The sequence below is a fragment of the Belonocnema kinseyi genome, chromosome 10 (genome assembly GCF_010883055.1).
Source record: "Belonocnema kinseyi isolate 2016_QV_RU_SX_M_011 chromosome 10, B_treatae_v1, whole genome shotgun sequence".
Taxonomy (NCBI): Eukaryota; Metazoa; Arthropoda; class Insecta; order Hymenoptera; family Cynipidae; genus Belonocnema; species Belonocnema kinseyi.
This window is the reverse complement of record NC_046666.1, coordinates 33,159,305-33,185,569: the sequence shown is the minus strand read 5'-3', so window position 1 is coordinate 33,185,569 and position 26,265 is coordinate 33,159,305. Positions and strand designations below refer to the sequence as shown.

At 25.4% G+C, this 26,265-nt stretch overlaps 1 protein-coding gene across 1 annotated transcript in view; it reads right to left on the bottom strand.

The window, feature by feature from the left end:
* Nucleotides 1–26,265, bottom strand: part of LOC117181069 — a 187,425-nt gene that overhangs the window by 6,736 nt on the left and 154,424 nt on the right. Inside the window, exons 10-14 of the mRNA XM_033373637.1 lie at nt 19,195–20,603; nt 10,343–10,361; nt 6,388–7,312; nt 6,303–6,316; nt 2,926–2,941 (exon numbers count right to left, since the gene is read on the bottom strand). Coding sequence (XP_033229528.1) covers nt 2,926–2,941; nt 6,303–6,316; nt 6,388–7,312; nt 10,343–10,361; nt 19,195–20,603 — 2,383 coding nt within the window. The remainder of the gene's footprint in view (nt 1–2,925; nt 2,942–6,302; nt 6,317–6,387; nt 7,313–10,342; nt 10,362–19,194; nt 20,604–26,265) is intronic.

Sequence of the window (26,265 nt, the reverse complement as noted above, 5' to 3'; positions counted from 1 at the left end):
ATTCATATTTTTTGTTTAAAATGTTTGTTTTTTGGTTGAAAGCTGATTCTTTTCAATTTTTTATATCTAATATTTGCTTAAAATTCTAGAAGATTTAAGTATTTTGTTAATAAGTAATTTTGTTAATCAAAAATTCAATTAATTGTTTTCTTGAAAATTGATCTTTTTGGATACAAAATTCGTTCTTCCAGAATCAGAATTTATCGTTTGGTATAAAACTCACATTTTTTATTCAAAGCTATCTTTTTTTAATAATAAGTAATTTTGCTAAATCGAAAATTCAACTGTTTTTTTGAAAATTCATCTTTTTTGATTTAAATTTGATTCTTTTCAATTGAAAATTTAACTATTAGATAAAAAATTTATTAATTTCTTTAAAAATTCTAATATTTTGTTAATAAGAAATTTTATTAATTCCAGAAATCAACTGTTTTCTTGAAAATTGTTCTGTTTGGATACAAAATTGGTTTTTTTGATATCAGAATTTATCTTCTTGTACAAAACTCATATTTTTTTGGGTTAAAAATCTATCTTTTTTTTATTGAAAGTTAATTTATATGAAATTGATATTTTTTGAAGAAAAATTTATCTGTATTGTTGAAAATTCATTTTTTTTAAATAGAAAATTCATCCTTTTCGCTGTAAAATTAATCTGTTTTAGTTCAAGCAACAACTCAACTAAGTATTTTGCAAAGCTGTTAAAAATTTATTATAAAAAATTCCACTATTTTCTTAAAAATTCATATTTTGGGATAGACAATTTTTTAAAATTTTGTAATGTAGGATTTATCTTTTAGTAGAACTCATATTTTTTGTTTTAAATGTATCTTGTTTGGTTTAAAGCTGATTCTTTTCCATTTTTAAGATCTAATTTTTGCTTGAAAATTTAATTATTTCTAGAAAATTCGACTATTTTGTTAACAAGTAATTTTATTATTTCCAGAATTTACCTGCTTTCATGAAAATTCTTCTCTTTGGATATAAAATTCATTCTCTCAGATTCAGACTTGATCTTTTCCTAGAAAACTCATCTTTTTTAGTCAAAAATTTATCTTTTTTTCGATAAAAGTTAATTCTTTTTATTTTCAAAGTTTACTATTATATTCATAATTCCTCTATTTTTTTAAAATTCTACAATTTAGTTAAAAATTCATAATAAAAAATTCAACTATATACTGAAAATTCATTTTTTGCGTTACAAATTTCATGTTTTTTTTTTATTTATGATTTATTTTTTAGTAGAAAACTCATATTTTTTGTGTGAAATGTATTTTTTTTTGTTTTGAAGTCGATTATTTTCAATTTTTGAGATCTGATATTTGTTAAAAAATTTAATTAGTTCTAGAAAATTCGACTATTTTGTTAAAAAGTAATTTGATTCATTCCAGAATTTAACCGTTTTTATAAAAATTCCTGTTTTTGGATACGAAATTGATTCTATGAAATTCAGTATTTATTTTTCGGTAGAAAACTCATATTTTTTAGTCAAAAATTAATCTTGTTTAGTCGAAAATTTTTCTTTCCCTTAAAAGTTAATTCTTTTTATTTAAAAAGTTTACTATTATGTTTTTTATTTGTTATTCTTCTATTTAAAAAATTGTACAATTTAGTTGAAAATTTATTACAAAAAATTCAACTATTTCCTTAAAAATTAATTTTTTTTGACAACAAATTCGTTTTCTTTTTATTTAGGATTTATCTTTGAATAGAAAACTCATATTTTTTGTTTAAAACTGTATCTTTTTTTTTAAATTGATTTTTTTTCAATTTTTGAGATCTAATATTTGCTTGAAAATTTAATTAATTCTAGAAGATTCGAGTATTTTGTTAATGAGTCATTTTGTTAATCGAAAATGGAACTGTTTTCTTGAAAACTCATGTTTTTGGATTTATTTTTACTTTTTTTTATTTCGAATTTATCTTTTTCTAGAAACTCATATTTTTTTGTTAAAAATTTATCTTTTTTGATAGAAAGTTGATTTTTTTAAATTGAAAAGTCTACTATTTGGTTGAGAATTTAATTATTTCTTTGAAAATTCTACTTTTTTGTTAACAAGTAATTTTGTAAATTTCAATGTTTTCTTGAAAAATCATCTTTTTTCATAATGAAAAATTAAATTATTTTCTTGAAAATTCATATTTTAGATTTAAGATTAATTTGTTTTGGTTTAAAAGCTGTTTTTGAAAAAATCACTTTTTGGACTTTAAGATTAAATTATTTGATTCAAAATCCTGCTATTTTTAAATCTTTTTGTTTTAAAATTCGACCGTTTGTTTAAATTTTTTTCTTTTTTGTTAAAAATCCTCTTATGCTTTAAAATTTAACCATTTAGTTAAAAATTTACCTTTATTGATTGAAAATTATATTTTAAATTCCAAAAGTTGAATTATTCGCTTAGTAATTGTCAAATGTTCAAATTTACAAGTGGTAAATTTTAAGTTTAGAATTTTATAATATTAAAATACATTATAATATTTATAAGTCGGAATTTCACAATAATTAAAAAATAAAATTCCACAATAAAAAAAGTTTTCATTTCATAATTCTAATTTAAAAACTATCCAGTTTTAAACCAAGTTTAAAATAATTAAACTTGGAATGTTTCCAATTCAAATTTCTATAATTTCGAACGTTTTTTTTTCTTGAACAGTTAAATTTTCAAGGTTTACAATTGAAAATTATTAAATATTAAACAGTGAAAAGAACGGTTCAAAAATGGTTTGAAATATTATTTTTGAATGTTGAATAAACAGAAACTAATTGATTCCTCTTTAAAAAATTGCGAAATATTTCAAAATTTATAATAAATTAAAATAAATCAAATAATATATATTTGAGGAAAAAAATAAAACTTACTTCTCATCTGGACTTTCTACTATCTCTTCTAACTTCACCTTGTATTCGACATCGCTTTGATTTTCGACATGGTTGACCCAGTTTCTGTAACATAAGATTTAAAATTTGCAAAAATATAATCAGAAATCATAAAATAATAAATATCTGGAATACTGCATAAAATTAAATTTAAAATTCGATAAACTGTTATTCTAAATATAAAAAGTAATTTTATTCTAGAGCTAGAAAATAAAATAAACAGAATCTTAATCACACAATTAAAAATATTATTGTTATATAACATTTTCATTCAAACAAAAATCTTCGGCTAGAATGAAAAAATGATTTCAAGCTTTAGAATTAAAAAACAATCATGATCAGCCGTTTTAATTGTTAATACAGACTGAAATGAAAAATCTTAGTAAATCATGGAAACTTTTATAAGATATTTACAAAAATAACTCGCTTTAATAAAATAATACAATGAACAGCAAAAATTTTAATTTTCAAACAAAAAATAATTTATTTTCACCCAAAACAGATGAATTGTTAATCCAAAAGACGAATTTTCAACAAAAAATTTGAACGTTCAACCTAAATAGTAGAATGTTTTAGAAATCGTTTTTTTTTAACCCTAAAAGATGAACTTTCAATAGAAAAATTAATTTTCAACTAAAATAGTTAAATCTTCATCTAAACAGTTCCATTTTCAAGACGAAGAGACGAATTTTGTATAAGAAATTTGAATTTTTAAGTAAACAAGTTTAATTTTCAGCAAAAAAATTTTGTCGTCAAAAACCGTTAATTTTTTACACATAAAAGGTGACTTTTTAACAAAATGGTTACATTTTCGAAAAATAATTAAATTATCGACGAAATAATTGAATTTTTATGCAAAAAGGACAAAATTGGTTAAAAACGTTTAAATTTTTAAATAGAAAAGTTGACTTTAAAGATCAAAATAAAAAAATAATTCTTAACAAAAAATGTATTAGTAGATATTTTAAACAACAAATATGTTAATTTTAAATAAACTGTTGAATTAAGCCAAGAAGACGAATTTTTAACCAAAATAATTTTATTGCCAAACTTTGTATTAATATAATTTATGTATATTATTATAAATAACTTACCAATCAATTACCCCAAATTTAATAATAAAATTATTATTAAGAATTTAGGTGAATATTTAAATTTTCAGAAAAAATTAATTTGCAACAAAAAAAAAGTTTTTCAACAAAATAATTGAATTTTTAACCAACTGATCGAAAAAAACGAGTAAAACTTTCATTGAAAAAACGTATTATTGATTAAAAAGTTAAACTTTCAGATACAAAATTCATTTTCAACCGAAAAAAAAGTAGTTAAATTTTCAACCAACGAGATGATTCCTCAGCCAAACAAATGCATTTTTAACAAAGCCAAATAGATTATTTCCTTACTTTGCTACGAAAAAAGATCAATTTTTGACCAGATAAAGCTGACTTTTTAACAAAATTGTTACCTTTTTAACGAAATAATACACTTTTCAACAAAATACTTTAATTTTCAAGAAAATAATTAAATTTTCATCAAAATAATCAAATTTTCAACGAAATAATTAAAATTTCCACAAAATAGTTGAATTTTCAAGAAAATAATTAAATTTTCAAATAAATAGTTCAATTATCAACAAAATAGTTGAATTTTCAACAAAATAATTAAATTTTCAAATGAAAAGTTACATTTTCAACAAAATAATTAAATTTTTTAACAAAATAGTTGGATTTTAAACAAAATAATTATATTTTCAACAAAATAGTTAAATTTTCAATAAAAGAATTAAATTTTCAACAAAATAGATGAATTTTCAATAAAAAAATTAAAATTTCGACAAAATGGTTTAATTTTCAATAAAATAATTAATTTATAAAAAATAGTTGAATTTTTGACAAAAAAATTAAATTACAAAATAGTTGAATTCTCAACCAAAGAGATAAATCTTCAGCAAAAAAGGAATTTTTAACGAAGCCAAAAAACATCAATTCTTAACTTTTCTACAAAAAAAGTTCAATGTTTAATCCTAAATTCGGAATCGTCAACATAACTGTTCAATTCTCTACCGAAAAAGGTGAATTTTTAACAAAATAGTAGAACTTTCAACCAAGTAATTAAATTTATATCAAAATAGTTGAATTTGAAACAAAATGATTAGATTTTCAACAAAATAGTTGATTTTTAATCCAGAAAAAATGAATTTTCAGCCAAATGTTTGAATTCTTAAACAAAAAAACTTCAACCAAAAACCAAACAGTAGACTTTTCAACCAAAAAGAATAAACTTTTAGGGGAAAAGAGGAATTCCTCAAGAAAAAAGGAATTCCTTTAAAATAAAGAGGATTTCCATAAAAAAGAGTAATTCCCTTAAAGAAAGGAATTTCATAAAAAAGTAATTTCTTTTTAAAAAAGAGGAATTCCTTTAAAAAATAAGAATTCCTTAATAAAAGAAAAATTCCTTTAAAAAAAGGAATTTCATTAAAAAAGAGGAACTTCTTTGAAAAAAGAGTAATTTCTTTGCAAAAAGAGGAATTCCGTTAAAAAAGAGGACTTCCTTTAAAAAAAGAGGAATTTTCTTTAAAAATAGGAATTGCTTAGAAAGGGGAATTTCTTTAAAGTAAAGAATTCCCTCAAAAAAGACGAATTCCTTCAAAAAAGGGGAATTCCAAAAAATAGGGATTCCGTTAAAAAAGAGGAATTCCTTTAAAAATAAGATAAATTCCTTTAAAAAAAGGGAATTTCTGTTAAAAAGAGGAATTCCACGAAAAAGACTAATTCCTTTTTAAAAAATGAAGAATTCCTTTAAAAATAGAAATTCCTTTAAAAAGTGTAATTCGTTTAAAAAAGAAGAATCTTTAAAATTAGATGAATTCCTTAAAAAAAGTCATTCCTTTAAAAACAGATGAATTCCTTAAAAAAAAAGAGTAATTCCTTTAAAAAAAAGGAATTCCGTTAAAAAATAGATTCATTCCTTTAAAAAGATGCATTCCTTAAAAAAGAGAAATTTCTTTAAAAAAAGAGTAATTCTTTTTTAAAAAAGAGGAGTTCCTTTAAAAAAGAGGAATTCCTTTAAAGAGGAATTTCATAAAAAACAGGAATTCCGTTAAAAAAGAGGACTTCCTTTAAGAAAGAGAAATTCCTTTAAAAAATAGGAAGTTCTTTAAAAAGAGAAATTCTCTTTTAAAAAAAGAAGAATTCCTTTCAAAAAGATTTATTTCTTTAAAAAAAGGAATTTCTTTAAAAAAAGAGAAAATCCATAAAAAAGAGGAATTTCGTGAAAAAAGAGGAATTCATTTTAAAAAAAAGAATTCCTAAAAAAAGAGGAACTCCTTTAAAAAAAAGAGGCATTCATCAAAAAAGTGGAATTCCTCAAAAAAAAAGAGGAAAAAAGGGAAACAGTGGAAAGAGTTTGAAGTCTGGGATCTATTTACATCAACAATTTTTCCTCTTCTACCTTATATTTACTCCTTTTTACATTTTTACTCAAAAAAAGTAACATTAGAGCTAAGTATTAACATGAATTAGTCTATGTCTTTTCAAAAGCGAACTGGAGACAAAATCCTTTCCGCAATCTGAACATCTGTAAGGTCTTTCCCCAGTATGGTACCTAAGATGCAGAACAAGTGTGGATTTTTGAGAAAAAGTTTTTCCACACAGTGAGCAAATAAATGGCTTCTCTCCCGTGTGAATTCTCTGATGAACCTTTAAATTATCCCACTTAGCAAATGCTTTCCCACAAATATTACAGCTGATAGATTTTTCTCCAGCATGTAGTTTCAGATGATGAGTAAGTGCACTTTTTGAAGACAATTGCTGACCGCACAAATCGCACAAAACTTTAGAGCTTTTCGGCAAACTCTGATGCATTTTGGAATGCTGCTGAAGTAGTTTTTTATTGCAAAATCTTTCCTTGCAAAATTGACATTTATGTTTATAGCTCCTCGTCCTCGTTCTGGTCATTTCAGGATGATGAATCTTGATGTGGGACACCAGATTTTTCTTGTATGGATAAGACTTATCGCATAGTTGACACTGATAGGGTTTGATACCGGAATGTGTATTTTCGTGTTCGATTAGTTCTTTCCTCTGATGAAATCCTTTTGAGCATATTTCACAAATGTAGAAATAGTCTTTTGAGTGCCTTCGTTGATGGTATTCGAGATTTGTTTTCTGGTAACAGGAGTAATCGCATATATCGCAAGTGTAACTTTTTACCCCGGTGTGGAGTAATTTGTGACGAGCAATATTCATTGGACTTCGGAAAGCTTTCCCACACTCGTCGCATTTAAAACCTTGATTGATTCCGTGAGAATTTTTTAAGTGTTCGACTAATTTCCATACGTGACGAAATGCAATTCCACATTTTCGACAGTCATGTAAGGCTCGCCGACTGCCTGTCTTATGGCTGCTGCAAAACCTAAAACAAAGGATGCAATTATTACTTAAATATTCAAATTAATTTGACTTTAGGATCATGTAAATTGAAATAGAATTATTGGTGATAATAGGATGATGATAGGCGACGGATGATGTGAAGGAAGAGGTGGAATTATTATTTTATTTGTAAAGGATATTTTATAAGTAAGAGAATTTGGAGGAGGAGGATGCGGAAGAGGACGAATTATTATTTTATTTTTGAAGGATATTTTATGTGGAGCAGAGAAAGGGTGTGTAGGAGGAAGATGTGGAGGACGAGAATGAATTATTATTTTATCTGTGGAGGATATTTTATGTATAGAAAGAGGTGGAGGAGGAGGGCGTGGAGGAGGAAGATGTGAAGGAAGAGGACTTATTATTTTATTTCAAAAGGATATTTTATGTGTAAGAGAATTTGGAGGAGGATGTGGAGTGAGAGGAGGATGCGCAGGAGGACGAGGAGGAATTATTATTTTATTTGTGGAGAATATTTTATATGTAGGAGAATGTGGATGTGAAGGGTATAGAGGAGGAAGATGTCGAGGAAGAGGATGTGGAGCACGAGGAGGAATTATTATTTTATTTGTAGAGGATACTTTATGTGTGGGAGAATATGGAGTAAGAGGAGGAGAAGGGTGTGGAGTCGGAAATGCGGAGGAATTATTATTTTATTTGTAAAGGATATTTTATATGTAAGGTGATGCAGTGAAGGAAGGTGTGCATGAGGATCTTGAGGGAAAGGATGATGTGGATGAAGAGGAAAATGCGGGGGAGGATGTGGAGGATTTATTATTTTATGTGTAGGATCATGTGGAACAGGAAGATGTGAAGGAAGAGGAAGTATTATTTTGTTTTTGGAGAATATTTCACGTGTATGAGGATTTGGAGAAAGAGGAGGATGCGGAGGAGGTTGCCGAGGAGGAATTATTATTTTACTTGTGTGGATGATATTTTATGTGAAGGAAGAGGAAGATGAGGAAGAGTGGGATGTGAAGGAAGGAGGATGCAGAGGAAAAGGAGGAATTATTATTTTATTTGTTGAGGATATTTTATGTGGAGGAGGAAGATGTGGAAGAGGAGGAATTATTTTCTTATTTTTGGAGAATGTTTTATGTGGATAATGAGGTGAAGGAGGAGGATGTGGAGGAAGAGGATTCGCAGGAAGTGTAGGAGGAATTATATCTTATTTGTGAAGGATAATGTATGTAGAGGAAGAGGAGGATGTGTAGTAAAAGGAGGATGTGAAGGAAGAGGAAGATGAGGTGGAAGAGGAGGATGTGGATGAAGAGAAGGAATTTTTTGTTGATATTTTATATGTAGGGGGATTTGGATGAGGAAGAGGAGGATGTGGATGTCGAGGAGGACTTATTATTTTATTTGTGGCGGATATTTTATGTGGAGGGGGATGTTGAGGAAGATGTAAAGGAAGAGGAGGATGTGGAGGAATTATTTTTTTATTTGTGGAGGATATTTTATTTGAAGAATGTAGAAGAGGAGGATGTGGAGGAAGAAGAGAAATTATGGTTTTATTTCACTATTCCATGTGAAAAATATTATTTTTAACGTTAAAATTTTAAAACTGAGAAAAAATATTCATTTTTACCCTCTCTTCCTAAAAATTAAAAAAAAATTTTGGATTTTAATAAATCGTGACTTAATTTGTCGGTGAAAACATTCCCTACAATTCTACTCTTTACAACTTAAAAAAAAAGCAAGCCACCAATTATTACAATTCAACCATTTTTCAAAAATTTGTAAGAAGTGATAATAAAACCAAATTCAATTGCGAGAAAAATATTGTTAAAATAAATATTGTTTGTAAATTAAAAAATTGTTTTATTAAAAATAGTATTTTTTATTCGAAATCTCATGAGCAATAGTATTTTGGTTATTCCTAAAATCATTAAAGAAGATTGGTTTTTTTCAGAAATCTAATTTTTGACACGAAAACTACCTTAAAACAATTTGTTCAACAAAATGTTTAAATAATTAGTCATTTGCCGAAATATTATTTACCAATGACGGAACGTTTTCCAAAAAATAAAATTTTTTTATGGATTGAAATGTTTATTTATTAAATTATTACGTAATATTAAGTAAATATAACACTTTTAATTTCTTTAATTTTCTACTGTTGAATTTTTTAACAATTAAATTCTTAACAGTTTAAAATTCAACGTTTCAAGATTAAATTTTATTAATATTTTATTAATATTCCACAAAACTTGAAAATTAACTTTTCCACGATTAAATTTTCAGCGCTCTGAAATTTTTTAGAAGAAAATAAATTTTCCAAGTTTTGTTCAAAATTTAATTTTCTGCAATTTTGAATAGTTGCATTTTTCATTTTTAATTTATTTTTAATTTTTTAAAAGTTACATTTTCAACAGTTGAAAATTTAAGAAACTTGAATTTTTAAGTTTCGTTGAAAATAATTGAAAATTGAAAAATCAATTTTTAATTTTTTAATTTCCCCTCACAAATTTTTTAACTTTATACAGCTGAATTATCAGCACTTACATTTTCAGCAGTTGAAAATTGAAGATTGCAAATTGAAAAAAAGGTTGAAAATTCACAGTTAAAAATTGAATAAAATTAAATGTCTAACTTTCTACAGTTAATTTTTCGACAGTTTAAAATTAAAGATTTAAAATTCAACGGTTAAAAATTCAGTTTTCAACAGTCAAAAAGTCAAGGAAAAAATCGATTTCTTAATTAAAAATAAGTATTGAAAATGTTATATTTAAAAAAATTTACATGAGAATTTAATAAATAAGAATTTCAATTAATGATTTTTTAAGATTCTTTTTCATCAAAACAATTTTAGGCTTGGATGCCAAATAGTTCTTAAGATTTATTTTTAAGGAAAAAAGGGATCATTTCTATTTAAAAATAAATAAAATATCTAACATTTCTCTTTAATTAGAAAAAAACATTGTTTCGAATTCTTAGATAAAAATGCAAAAATTTGCAATATTAAAAAAATATCGCTTTTTTGTTTTTTAATCAAAAATTCTATTTTTTCAAACTTTTTTCAGAATTCCTCGAAAGTAACAGTTTTGTAACACTAATCACTTACCAATTATTTTAATGGAATTGTAAGTGTTATCTTTTATCAATGTTATAAGTGATCAGCAATTTCTTAAAAAATTTAAATTATAAAAACTTTTTCAAGAAATAAAAAAAACATAACAGCTAATTATAAAATCCAACTTACTTTTTAGTAGTTATTAAAATTAGTTAATTTTTTTAAGAGCCCCATTATATTTCAATTTTATTTTATGTAGAATAACAAACAATAAATTGAGAATATAAAAAAGGAAATTTCAATTACAAAACTTTCCTAATTTGATAAGATTTTTTTTTATTCAAGCTGGAGAAATTTTCATGCTTGATAACTTTGATTTTTAAATGAGAGTTTTAAAAAACTTTAAGAAGAGAAACTTAAAAACATTAATAATTTGTATAGTTTGCAGTATTCTCTCAAATTGAATATTTCTTAATTTTGGTTTTAAATTTTACAAATAGGGATATACATTTTTTAAGTTTGTTCAAATTCATCTACTTGAGTTTTATTTATTTATCACTAATCAGTAGTAACTTCAGGGACTTACCTCGAAAAAGTTCTGTTAGTATAAATTATAACGAAAATTATTATTCATTAATTAATTAAATAAAAAATCTTTAATCCAGGAAATTATTATCATGATAATTACGAAAATGATTCTTAAAATCATTCTATCAGCTACACATTGTCTTCTGCATAAATACAAAACAAAAAACAATATTATAATATTTGAGAAAAAATTTTAATTTGAAAAGTTCAACAAACTTTTCTACAAGTTTTTAAACCTTTAAGCATTTTTTTAGGGAATTGTATAAAAATCGGTTATCATTTTAAAGTTAATATTTATTATTCTAGTAGTTTAAATGATAAAATTTAAGTTGTTTATCTTGTCGAAACTGTACTTACCTCGAAGACTGTTGCTTAATATTGATAAATTAATCAAATTATTCAAAAATAAAAAGATTGCTAATTTGTATCCAGATATTTAATATTTGTTTTAAATTTAAAAGAATGTGATATTCATGTATTTTAAGCAAGTCAGAAATAAATAACAAGGGGGATCAAGAAATATTCGATATTTTAACCAAGGAAAGACTTCCATTTTAAATAAAAAACAGTTCAATAAAAGAAGACGAATTTTCAACAAAATAGTTAAATCCTCAAGAAAGGAATATTTTGCAGTCAATAAAGAAAAAAATGTTATTCAAAAAGTAGAATTTTAAGTAAAAAAAAAGTTAACCAAAAAGATTAATTTTCCACTCTAAAAGACGAATTTTTAACAAAATACATAAATTCGAAAATAAATAGTAAAATATAATTTTTTTGGAAACAGATATTAACCCGAAAATATTAGATTTCAACAAAAAATTTAATTTTCAGTTTAAAAAAATTAATTTTTAACCCAGAAAGGAAATTTTGTACAAAATATATAATTTTTTTATAAAATAGTTAAATTTTCAACCAAAAAGTTAATTTTAAATCAAACAGTTAAATTTCAAGTTATGAAATTAATTTTCAACTCAAAAAAGAATTTTTTAAACAAAATACATCAGTTTTTAACCAAAATAGTTTGTCTTTAAAACGTGAAAATTAATTTTGTACCAGAAAGACGAATTTTCAACAAACTACATACGTTTTCAACCAAATTGTTAATTTTAACTAAAAAAAAAAATGCTTAACCTAATATGCTTCCAAACTGATGAATTTCCAAGACAAAAAGACGAATTTTCTACACAAAACAGTAAATTTTCAACCCTAAAATATGAAGTTTTAACAAAAAAGTTAATTTTTAATTAAATAGTTTAATTTTAAGTTGAAAAATAATTTTCCATAAAAAGACGAATTTTCAACAAACTAAATAATATATAAAGTAAATAATTGAATTTCTAAACTAGGAAAATTAATTTATAAAAAGAAATAGAAGTTAAATTTTCATAAAAAAAAATTTTCAAAACAAAAAATAAATCTTCTACAAAACAGTTGAATTTCAACTTCGAAAATATTAAGTTTCGAGCAAAAAGTTAGTTTTCAGTTAAGTAGTTGCATTTTTAGTTAACAAAATTAATTTTTGACTTAAAAAAGGAATTAAAAAAAAATACATTTTTTACCGAAATCGTTGAATTTTCAACAAACTACATACATTTTTAAAAAAATAGTTAAATTTCTGAACTAAAAAAAACAAAATTTTTAACCTAAAATGTATTAGTTCAGTTTTATATTTAAAAAAAATGTTCAATGAAATATTAATTCTACGTAAAAAGTTGAATTTTCAACCCAAAAATACCTAAATTTTCAATCAACAAAAATAATTTTGTACAAAAAAAAACGAATTTTTAACAAATTACCTAATATTTCAACCATATAGTTGAATTTCTAAACTATAAAAATAATTTTTTAACCAAAAATGAAACAGTTAATTTGCCATTTAAAAACATTTTTTAATAAAAAAACTTATCTTTAACAAAACAGTTGAATTTTTTACTCGAAAATATAAAAATTCAACAACAAGCTTAATTTTCAATCAAAGAATTAAATTTTCTATAAAAGAAAAAATATTTTTTCAACCAAAAATAAATTCTCGACAAAATACATCGATTCTTAACCAAATAATTGAATTTATAAAACAGAAATAAAAAAGTTCGATTTTTATTATTTTTTTAAATTACAAAACAGTTGAATTTTTAACCCGAAAGTATGATTTTTAAGCGAAAATAATAAGTTTTTAAATAAAAAATGTTGTTTTTTCAACAAAATAAATGTTAAGTTGCAACAAAAAAAGTTAATCTTCAATCAAATAGTTAAATTTTTAGTTAGATAAATTAATTTTTACCCTAAAAACAGAAAAGTTTCAACCAAACATTTTAATTTTCAATTAAAGAGATAAATTTTCTACTAAAATTATGAATTTTTACAAAGAAATGAATTTTCAGTAAAAAAAATACAATAGTTGATATTTCAAGAAAAAATTATTTTAATTTAAAATAAAAAGCAATTGAACTTATTTTGAATTTATTTTCAGTTTTTTTTATGAACATAAGTACTATAATTGAAAATTCCGAAAAATTGAATGGATCCTCCCTTGTTAAATAAGTACGCATTTATTAAAATTTCTCTAATACCTACTCTTTATCTTTTTAATTTTTTTAGATAAAATAAAAAAAAAAAGATTTGATCTATAAATTTTATACGTTCTTTGGAAAAAATAATCTTTAAAATCTTGTTGAAACAGAAAATCTGCGAATTAAGAAATTCAGAGTTAAAATTTAACATTATAGATTTTAAATAAAAAATTGAATAATAATAATAATATATATGCTAGTTAAATACATTTTTCCAGTATCGTAAAATAGGCAATTTTCGTAGAATTCGATTTATTGTCAAATATGATATGACCATACATTTGAATATCTTAAAAATTAAACCACACATTTTTTATTAGAAGAAAGATTCCAATTCAAGTTTACTAAAAATAATTAAATATAATCAATATCATCTTAAAAATATTAATAAAAATTTTCAAGAATGGATAAAATTCTACCCATATTATGAATATTATTTAAGTATATATTAGTTGAATACTACGCTAAATTAATTGAAGAGAACAAAAAAGAGTAAAATTGGTTAAATTAAATAGAATTTAAATAAAATCAAAACCTGCCTTATTTTATTATTAATAAATACTTTCATGGTAGTTTATTTACTTTTCTAGTATCCAACATTGAGAAGCACCATTGTGAATTCGCATTTAAACAATCTCATATAATTTATTTAAGAAATAAAAATTATAAGGCAGATTTTAATCACTAGAGTTTATTTTAGGAAATTTAAAAAAAACTGATCTTTTATCCTTAAATAACGCTAAATCTAATATTTTTCGAAAATTGTTCGTGTTATTTGCGTTCATCGTGCGCTAATGAAGAAACAATTTTATTAAATTTTAAGGGAAAAAATCGACTAGTGTTTTACAACTATAGATCATTTACAATTGTACAATATAGCTAATAAGTTTCGAATTTTGCCTTAAAAAATAATTTAATATTATTTCTTGGGTTTATATTATTTTTCATGAAATTTAGTTTATTTTAAAAGAGTAGAAAAGGTAAAAATATATTTTCTAGAAACTTATAATTTCTCATAACTAATAATCGGGTTATTATTTCAAACGAGAAATTAAATAAGGATATAATCGAAGAAACCTAAACTGATCAAACTGAATAAAAATAGTATCAATATAAAATTTACCACAACAATAAACCTGATGATTCGATTGTGACCTGAAAAAATTAGGATTCGATGCGCAACATTTTTTTCTATTTTTTTTATTTATGGTATTTTTCAGAATAATAAAAATAATCCTTTGCAATCCTTGATCCAAGAGATAATGAAAAAGTTAAAAAGCATAATTGTTCCGTTCAAAGAGTTCCAAAAAAACTCCTTTCCATTTTTTTCGTATTTTAAACCATAACAATTTTTAAAAATTTTTATATTTTTGAAATTATTCAAAAGGATACAAAATATTAAAAAATGGAAGAGAAACTTTTTAAAACACTTTTCGAAGAGAAAATCAGACAATCAGTCGCTATTTTGTCAATTTTCAACTCTTGCATATTTTTTTTGCAGATTTTGAAAAAAAAAAAATCAAAACATCCTAATCAGAATCAAAAATAAAATGTCTGAAAGCAAAAATGTTCCTTTCAAAAAGGTCCGAAAAAGATTATTTTCAATTTTTCTCACATCTATAACAAATTTTTTAAATTTATGCGTTTGGAAATACTAAAAAAACTATGGAAGGTGTTGAAAAATGTACGAAAAACTTTTGAAGAAACTCTAGAACCTATAAAATATTTTCGGAAAATTCAAAAAAAGTACCTTTCAATTTTTGTTTATGTTTTGAACAAAAAAAAAAATGTTTTAAATATATATTTTTGAAAATCTCAAATAAAACAAAAAATACAAAATATTACAAAATGGGAGAGAGCATTTTCGTTAGACTTTTCTAAGAGAACAATTTGTTTTTTTTAGACTTTTCTACGCATTTCGGATATTAAAAATTTTTTTTTAGAAAATCGGTTGCTATTTAATTAATTTTCGACACTTTATTATTATTTTGCGGATTTCTTAACAAATAGAATGCCCCCTTAGAGTTAAAAAGAAAAAGTACGAAAGAAGAAAGTCCATCTCAAAGAATTCCAAAAAGTTAATTTTAGATTTTTTTTTAATTTACTAAAATAATAAAAAAAAAATGAAAAATATATATTTTTTAAAATACTTTCAAATACTAAAAAAGTCTCCCTTTTAGTTTTTAAAATATTTTAAACTAAAGAAATTTAAATATGTATATTTTTAGAAATAATCAAAAAACAATAAAGATATTAAAACATAGAAGATTAATTTTCCACTAAAAAAGACGAATTTCCAACAAACTGTATAATATTTCAAATTAAAAATGAAAAGGGTAAATTTTCATTTAAAAAAATTATTTAAAAAAAAGAAGAATCATCTACAAAAAAAGATGAATTTTAAACTCGAAAATATGAAGTTTCAATAAAGAATTTAATTTTTGATCAAATAGTTATATTTTAAATAAAAAAATGAGTTTTATTATTTTCAACTCTTAAACGTATTTTTGCGGATTCTGAACCAAATAAAACTTCTCGGTAATAATAATAAAGTCTAAAAGAAAAAATCTCTAAAAAAATTCCAAAAAAGCTCCTTTTCAGTTTTTTAAAAATATTTTAAACCAAAAGAAATTTAAATATGTATATTTCTGGAAATAATAAAAAATGATACAAAATATTGAAAAATAGAAGAGGAAGTTTTTGTAAAACTTTTAGGAGAGAACAATTTCATGATAAAACATGGTCAAGATTTTGTTAATTTTCAACTCTTAAATATATTTTTTGGGCGAATTTTGTATTAAATAGAACTTCTCGATGATAATCAAAAATAAAAAATCTAAAAGAAAATAATTCCTTTTAAGGTGTTCCGAAATTTCTGCTCTTTTAAATTTTTTAAAATATTTAAAACTGAAAATTTGAATATGTATATTTTTGGAAATAATGAAACAAACATGCAAAATATTGAAAAATAGGAGAAACTTTGGCAAGACTCTTAAAAAAATGTTGATTTTAAAATTTCCTTTGTATCTCGCTTATTAAAAAAGGATATATATTTTTAGAAAAACAGTCGCTATTTTGTTAATTTTCAACTTTTGAATATTTTTTTGTGGATTTTGAAAAAAATAGAACCTCCCCTGATTAGAGTCAAAAAAGGAAAGATTTTTTTATGTATATTTAAAAAGAAATGGAAGAAGGTATATTTTTAAAAAAATTACTTTTAGAAAAACAGTAGCCATTTTGTTAATTTTAAACTCTTGAATATTTTTATGTAGATTTTCAATTAAATAGAACACCGCAATGAAAATAAAAAATTAAATGCCTAAGAGCAAAAACGTTGCTTTTAAAGAGTTTCAATAAAGCCATTTTTATATATTTTTTATATTTTAAACAAAAAAAAGTTGAAAATATGCGATAAAAAATATTGGAAAATGTTCAAAAAACTTTCTTTACTTAAAAATACCATTTTTAAAGAATATTTTCTGTGTAATAAAAATATTTTTGTCCGAAAAACGTTAGATATTTTGTTAATATCTAACTCTATTTATTTATTTTTTGTAAATTTTAAAGCACAGAGAATCTTCTGATCAGTAATAACAAGAAAAAGTGTAAAAGCAAAAATGTTCCTTTCAAAGGGTTTCAAAAAATCTCTGTATTGCATTAAAAAATGGAAATTGTGAAAACATGTACATTTTTGAAAATAATCTAATACAAAATATCGAAAACTTGTATTTTCATTTTTCCAAGTAGTTATTTTAAACTTTTCAACTTTCGAAATATTTGTTTTGCGGATTTTTAAATAAAGAGAACGCCCCGATCAGAATCAGAATCAAAAAGTTATTTATCTTCATTATTTTGAAAAATAGTGGATAAAAAAAATTGAGCCATTTTTTGATTTTGGAAATTTTGTTCACTTTTCAAAATTGAAAATCTAACTGTCAAAAAAACTAAACCAAAAAAAGAGGATAATGTATAAAAAATAAATGCTAAAAATATTTTATTTGAAAACAAATGAAATTTTCAAATGTTGAAAATTATAAAAACATTATAAATTGAATTTTCAACTGTTTAAAATTTATTTTTAAATTTTCTTCCATTCTCAGAGTTGCAATTTGAAGACTTTAATTTTTTAATTTATTCAGGTTAGGCCGAAAAAATGCAATTAATTAGATATCAGGAAAAAAGTGAAAAAGATCTTTTTTATTTTGTTTTTTAAACCAAAAAAAAATTTGAAAATTCTGAAAAATGTATATTTTTTGAAAATACTCTAATTTTAAATATCGAAAAATTTAATTTTTGAAAGTTATTTTAAACTTTTCAACTCGTGAAATCTTTGTTTTCCGGGTCTTGAAACAAATAGAATGCTGCGACCAGAATCAGAACCAAAAAGTAAATTATCTTTATTATTTTGAAAAATAGTGGATAACGAAAAAATGGTGCCGTTTTTTTGTTTTGGAGATTGTGTTCACTTTTCAAAATTGAAAATCTAGCTGTCAAAAAAACTAAAACAAAAAAAAGAGAATGTATAAAAAATAAATGTTAAAAATGTTTTATTTGAAGAAAATTAAATTTTCAAAATTTGACTTAAAAAAAAATTACAAAACATTAAAAATTGAATTTTCAACTGTTTAAAATTTAATTTAAAATTTTCTTCCATTGTCAAAGTTGCATTTTAAAGACTTTAATTTTCTAATTTATGCAGGTTAGGCCGAAAAATATGATATTATTTAGATATAAAAAAAAGTGAAAAAGCTCTTTTTGTTTTTGATAAAAAGAGATATTTCGGGTTTCACTCGTGTAAGAAACTACGAATTGTTTTCCGACGTTTCGTGAACATTGCAGTTCACACCTTCAGTGCTGACCTTTTTTTTTTGTTTTTTTCTTTGACTTTTTGTTTTTGTATTAAAAAAATGTTATATTTTTATTTTTCAAAAAAGTTATTTTAAACATTTCATATTTTGAAATATTTGTTTTGCAAGTTAACAAGTTAAAAAGTTAATTATCTTCATTATTTTGCAAAGAGTGTATAAAAAATAGTGCCATTTTTTCACTTAAAAAAAATTGTTGACAACCGATTTTAAAATTTGTGTCAGGTCACAAAGAAGTTTAAGTCTATACAGTTTTAAAAAAAAAGTACTTAAAACTGTTACGGCTTGAAATTTTTCTCTTTAAATCAGTGAAAGAAATGTGCAAATGTGAAAAAAATTTTCTAAATATAATTAAACTTTACCTCAATCCAGACAGATTTTTCGCTTATTTAAAATGTCTAAGTTGTAATAATTTTAATGATTTTTTATTCAATACCCTTGCAACTAAAAAATTCCGGAATATTTTCTTCCAGTTAATATTTTCGCGAACTTTTATCAGTACAAATAATTATTTAGAATAAACTTTCTCTTAATTTTTATTTAATTTGATCAGTAGTCCGACTATTTTGAATTCAAACAAAAATCCCTTAAGGCAATTGGGTATCCAAAGTCCATTCATCAGCATCATTTTTCTTTCCTTTCTTTCCCTTTGGACTCTTATCCTTTGTTTTTCGCTTCAACCCCTTTTCCTCATCATTTTTCTTCTTTTCCACATCATTTTTCTTCGCTTCTTTATCTTCATACCCTTCCACATGTACCCCCGTTTCCGCCCTATCAACACTAACATTCGGCTTGGGCCCCAAGTTCTGGAAGGCGTCCTCCGGAAGATCCTTCAAAATGTCATCAATGAATAGACTCGGCATTGGCGGAAGATCTCCCGGATGTGATTTTCTGTGACCAGTGAGTCCTGGTTTCTGCGTAAAGGATTTTCCACAAATATCACAAACATAGGGTCTCACCCCAGTATGAATGAGTAAATGCTGTCTCAAAGTGGTCCTCTTAGCAAAAGCTTTACTACAAATGCTGCACTGGTACGGCTTCTCGCCAGTGTGTTGTCTCATATGAACCAGAAGCTGATGCCGAATAGTGAACGACTTTCCGCAAATGTCGCAAACTATTTTGTCCTTATTCGCATGCCACCTCAAGTGTCGGTTGAATGAGTACCTAGAATAGAGGATCTTGTCGCACTCCTTGCACGGAAACTGGACATTCTCATGAGCACCTTCATTATGTCGCTGGAGCGTGTAGTAATTCTTGAACGCTTTGCCACAAACCTCGCAGAGAAGTTCCGACGAAGAAGCTGGACTCTCATGCACCAGTTGCACATGTTGAGCCAAAACTTCAGCATTCTTGAAGACCTTGTCACACTCGTTGCAAGGATTCAAATAATCCTGGCAGATACCCTTCGCCTGATGAAGTTTCAGGTCCCACATGCAGGTGCCGAGGTATTCGCAATTCTTGCACTTGAAGCCTTTGATTCGGTGGACTTTCTTCAAATGCAGCCTCAACGCCGGCTTCGACTTGAACACCTTCTTACAAGAATTGCACTGAAGTTTCGCCATTTTCAGATGATCAGCAAGAGCTAAATGCGAGGGGAAATCCACCTTGCAATGAGCACAAGTGTATATGGATAATGATGCTTCATCCCAGGTTGGCGCAAACTCTGATGGCGCAACATCCTTCTCCGTGGATTGCGTCTTCAAAATGTGGAGCTTTGCGGGAATGGTTGGCTCTCTGGCGACCTGTGAAGCTTGCTGCATTTTTAGAAGACGCTTTTCCGGAACCGGTTCCTGTATCGCTTCCGTTACCAAAGTTAGTGGATCCGTTGAGGGCGAATTCTTCACGAGGAAGAATCTCTTTCCTTGACCTTGAAGATCAGGATTGATGGGAGTCAAATATTTGACGCCTGTTGAACTCGTGTTCAACATGAATCTTTTGCCGACATGCTCAGGCAAGTTTGATTTGACGAGATGCACCAAATGTTTCTGCACGCGAGGACTTGGTACCATGGACGATTGTGGTTCTCCCAATTCCGCGAGTGATTTTACACGTAAAACGGGCGGATTTACAGTTTTTTGTTGAGTTTCTTCTGCTTCAGTTAAATCTTTTTTTAATTTTCTCTTACGATCGGATTTTCTACGGTTCCATCTATTTCTGAATGATGCGCGCTTCTTAATTTTTCGACGAAGATGCGGCGGTACCGGTTTTTTCACTTTTTCACTATTGACAATGGAGGAATCATCCAGCGGATCATGTAGATTTGTCCTAAAACAGAAAAAAATAGTTCCATGATTAACGCGATTTATCGACTCAGCAAATCGCTCAAGTTTAATACTTACTTGAATTCTAATACGAATTCGTCATGCTAATAGTGTTTAAAATAGTTTTTTTTTCGAGTAGGGGAATTCCCAGTGGGCACAAACTCATAAAAATCCCAAGAATGTCGTTAGGACGTTTCTAGGACGTCCAATGCCAGCCCAGTGTTAAAAAACCATGAACATCCCAAGAACGTCTTTGGTGCGTTCCTAGGACGTTGAATATCAGCCCCGTGGTAAAACATCAACATCCCAAGAACGTCCTTGGTGCGTTCCAAGGACGTCCTATGTCCGCCCAGTGTACAAAAAACCATGAAAATCCCAAAAACGTCCTTGGTGTGTTCCTATGGCATCCAATGCCAGCCCAGTGGGTAAAACCCCATGAAAATCCAAAGAATGGCCTTGGGGCGTTCCCAGGAGGTCCATTGTCCGTCCAGGGGACACAAAACCATGAAATTCTTAAGAACGTCCTTGGGGCATTCCTAGAACGTCCAATGTCAGCCCATTGGGCACAAAACCATAAACATCCCAAGAACGTCCTTGGTGCGTTCCCAGGACGTACGACATTCGTACAATGGTAAAAAACCACGAAAATCCCAAGAATGTCCTTGGGGCGTTCCTAGGACGTCTAATGTCAGCCCAGTGGATAAAAAACCATGAAAGTCCCAAGAACGTCCTTAGTGCGTTCCTAGGGCGTCCAATGTCAGCCCAGTAGGTAAAAAAGGTGAAAATACAAATAATAGACTTGGGGCGTTCCTAGGATGTACACTTGAAGCCCAGCGGGCACAAAACCATGGACGTCCTTGACACGCCCCTAGGACGTCCTATGTCCGCCCAATGGACGCAAAACCATGAAAGTCTCATGAACGTCCTTGATGAATTCCTAGGGCGCCCAATATCAGGCCAGCAGGTAAAAAACCATGATAATCCCAAGAACGTCCTTGGGGCGTTCCTAGGGCGTCCAATGTCAGTACAATCAGCGTCTAATGTCCTAAAGACGTCTTAAAGGCAAAATAAGTCCTCGGGAAGTCTGTAGTACTGACATAGGATGCCTTAAGAGAAACCCTTGGATGTCCAAAAGACATATTCCAAAAGACGTCTTAGGGATGTCCTAAAGACGTATCGAGGGCATCCTTAATTTTTTTGGCCCACTAGGATGGACCCAGTGAGCATAAAACCATGAAAATCCCAAGAAACTCCTCACGGCGTTCCTAGGACATCCAATGTCAGCACATAGGACGTTCTTGCGAAATCTCTAGGACGTCCTCAATTTTTCTCCAATTGGGGATAGTCATTAATGAAAAATACTAATATATGTAAACTAATTTTAATTAATTAATAATTGACACTATAATCGCTCATAATTTAAAATTATTTTTCTATTATTTGTGCTCTTTGTTGATAATTATCTACTGCATGTGACAGCTAAAAGTTTCGGAATTTTTTACAGAATTTAGGAAATAATTCAGTCGGTTGAAAAGTTCAAATTCTCTTTATTCAAAATTATGCAAGTTTGGTATAAAGAATTTATATTTTTAATACTGATATTGATTTTTAAGTTAATTAATATTTATAATCATCGCACGTCCAGAAATAGTGTTTTTAGCTATTCAATTTAGATTTTTTGGAGTCTTTCGTTTTTATCTTCCGTTCTCGAGGGATCTGAAAAAAAATAAAACATGATTAGTAAAATAATGCAAACAAGAAAAATTTGGAGACTTTTTTATTTACTTACCTTGAAGAATAACGTAAACTTTTATGCTTAGAAAAACTTGAATTAGCCCTTTGTTTAAATTATAAAAGTTCACATTCCTGAAACGCAATATCACATAGAAAATTCGTTTTTATTTTTTTATTTAAGAATACAAATAATAGAAGGAATCTATAGTACCATAAATACATAATTCAAGCGGATACATTTTTTTTCTTTACAAAAAATCAAATTTATAACACTTAGTTCTCTGTGCACAAAATTTTTTTCATAATTTTAAGATCAATTTATGAATATTTTATAACTTAAAATATAATGCAGACAGAACAACTTTGATCCAAACATGTGATGTTTTTTCAGAAAAAGACAATTGTTTTATAAACACAATTCTGTATTTTTTTATAATTAAATTACATTTCAAAAAGACTGGAAAAATCTTTTACGAATATCAAATACTTGGTATTTGGCGCTATCACAATTTGTAATAAAATTTGATTGAAAAAATAAATCAAGAAATATATATGATTATCTTCAAAAAGTTCGCATTGAACTCTCAAGATTTAAATCAATTTCTTATATAAGTCAAAAAAAAATGTAGTTGACTAAGAAAAAATAAACTTCACTGTAAATATAACTTTTTTTTTATAATTGACAAATTCAATCTTTTCGAAAAATGGATACTAGAAATCAAGGCAATAAATTAATATCGACTTTCAAAAATAAACAAATGCTTTGCATGAAACAGTTAACACAATTGTTTTGGAAACAATAAAAAAAATATTTAAAAAAAAGAAAGAAAAAATGTGTGATTTGGCATGGGAAAGCATGTAAAAAAATTAAATAGGTAATGTCTTCTTTTCGGTTTTTCAAATTGAAAATTCGAAAATTTTGCAGTATAATGTGAAATTTTATAAATTTTCCAAATTTTGAAATTTAAAAACATTTTCAGACCATTTTTTTACGTTTTTCAGATAAAAAATAACAAATGTTTTTTGCTCTTTTGAAATTAAATCGACTAATTTCATAATTTTTACTCCTCTCGAATGGATGATTAGGGTGGACTGAAAACCCCGAATTTTCGAAATTAAACATTTTTTATTTTTGACGAAATTTTCGCAGGCAAAGTTTTTTTTTGTCAAAATTAATTTAAAAATTAGAAAAAATTTAGAGTTTTTTTTGAATGCGCAAAATTGTCTGAATACTGCATATTCAAAAAAAAACTAAAATGTTCGGCCTAAAATTTCTTCAGGTTAAACCGAAAAAATTCAATTATTTACATATTATATGAAAAATCAGGATTTATGACTTCCTTGGAGATTCTCTCACCTGATCATAAATAATATGGATGAAGAAGAAATTTCAATTTTCAACTGTTTAAAACTCAATTTTATTTGTTTTAATTATTTTTAAGATTTGGCAATTTACCAGTTGAATTTTCTTTGAATTTTCAGCCGTTGAAAATTCGATTTTTAAATTTCTTCAATTGTCAACGGTTGAAAAGTTGATGGTTGAAAATTAAAATACAGCGATTTTTAAACGGAAAAAAGTGTGAAAAATTTTATGTTTTAAGAAAATTGAATTTTTCGATCGTTGAAAATTGTAGAAACCTGTAAACTTTATTTTGAAGAATTGAAAACTCCATTTTTTTTGGACTTCAAGTGTTGAAAATCTAAAAGTTGAATTTTCTAAAATATTCAACTGTTGAGAACTCAATTTCGAATTTTCTTCAATCATTAACAATTGAAAATAAAAAAATAGAGATTTTTAAATGAAAAACAGCAGAAATTTTTATATTTGAAGAAAATTAGATTTTTAACTTTCAAAAACTGAAAAAAAATAAAAAATGGAATATTGAAAAATTGAAAACTAAATTTACTTTAAATTTCAAGTGTTGAAAATTCAACGGTGTAATTTTCTTCAATATTTAATAGCTGAAAACTAAAATGTGAAATTCTTTTAATTAGTAATAGTTGAAAATTTAAATTGAGAAAATAAAAAAAGCTAATTTTATGAAAAAAGTATTAAAAAATTTAATATTTGAGAAAAATGGAATTTTCAACTGTTAGAAAGTGAAGAAAATAAATGTTTGACTGTTTATAATTTAATTTAAAATTTTCATCAATTTTCAACAGTTGGATTTTCAAACATTTTCTGGCTGAAAACTAAAATTTCAAATTTTATCAATTTTCAACATACGAAAATTAAACTATTAAAATTCAAAGAAAAAGGGGAATCTTGTATGAAACGAAGTGTTATATTAAAAAAATGGAAATTTTAACTGTTGAACGATGAAAAATTTATTTTTCAAGTGTTTAAAAATTGTTTACCAAATTTTAAGACTTTTCTTTTTAAAACTTGAATTTTCAGCAGTTAAAAGTTTAATTTTCTTTAATTTTCAAGTGTTAGAATTTCAAATGTTGAATTTTCTTCAATTATCAACAGTTGAAAATTAAAATAGGGAAAATTGAAAGAAAAATATAAATTTTATATTAAAAAAAAGCTTTTAACAATGTTAAGTTAAGAAAAAATTTAATTTTTAACCGTTTTAAAATTTAATTCTAATTGTTCATAAATGTACAACCGCTCGATTTTCAATATTTGAATTTTAAATAATTGAAAGTTGAATTTGTTTAATTTTTAAGAGTTGAAAATTCAACAGTTGAATTTCTCTCTTTTTTTCAACAGTTGAAAAATCAACTTTAAAATATCTTTAATTTTCAAGAGCTGAAAATCAAATTTTCATCAATTTTGAACAGTTTAAAATTTAACTGTTAAAAATTTAAAGATAAAAAAGAATTTTTGATGAAAAATAAGTGTTAAAAATGTTTTATTTTAAGGAAATTGAATTTTCAAATTTCGACAATTGAAAAAAAAATTAATTTTTAACTGATTAAAATTCAATTTGAAATTTTCATTAATTATCAACAGTAGGATTTTTCAAACTGTAATTGATTCAATTTTCAAAAGTTGAAAATGAAAAAAAGCGAATTTTGCATTAAAAATGTTTTCTTTCAAGAAAATGGATTTTAAAGGTTGGAAATTGAAAAAAAATTAAAGTTGAATTTTCCACTGGTTAAAATTCAATTATTAATATTTTTCAATTTTAAACAGTTGCATTTTTAACACTTGAATTTTCCACACTGGATTTTTTTTTATTTTTCCAACTTGAAAATCTAACTGTAAAAAATGAAAGCAATGCAAAATATACTTTTTATGAAAAATAAGTGTTAAACATTTTTTATTTGAAGAAAATTTAATTTTATAATGTTGACAATTGAAAAAAAAACTAATTTGCAACAGATTTAAATTCAATTTTTAAATTTTTTTCATTTTCAACAGTTGTATTGTCCACAATTTAATGTCATCAATTTTTAAACAGCTGAAAATTAAAATTTTGAAAATTCTAAAAAAAGATTTTGTATTAAAAATGTTTTATTTTAAGAGAATTGAATTTTAAACTGTTGAAAATTGAAAACAATTAAAGTTGAATTTTCAACTGTTTAAAATTCAATTTTAAATTTTCTTCAAGTTTCAACAATTGCATTTTCAAGACTTTTATTTTTAAATTGATTCAGATTAAGCCAAAAAAAAACATTATTTATATTTATTATATTATTATTATTTATATTTATATAGTGTAAAATTTGTTCCTTTGCATAAAAGTTTTTTTTTCATAATAAAAAAATAAAACCAAGTTTCTTTGAATAAGAATCCCTGTTTTTATACATATTTTCACATTTTATATTATTTTTTACTAACAAAAACACGCGAAAGTTAAATATTCAGCAATTAAAAAAAAAGCTTCAACTTTTCAACAATTTCCTGGATTCGAAAATTCCGTATTTTCGGCCCACCCTGAAATCTAATCAATTTCTTCATCAAAAAATTATTTCACAAAAGA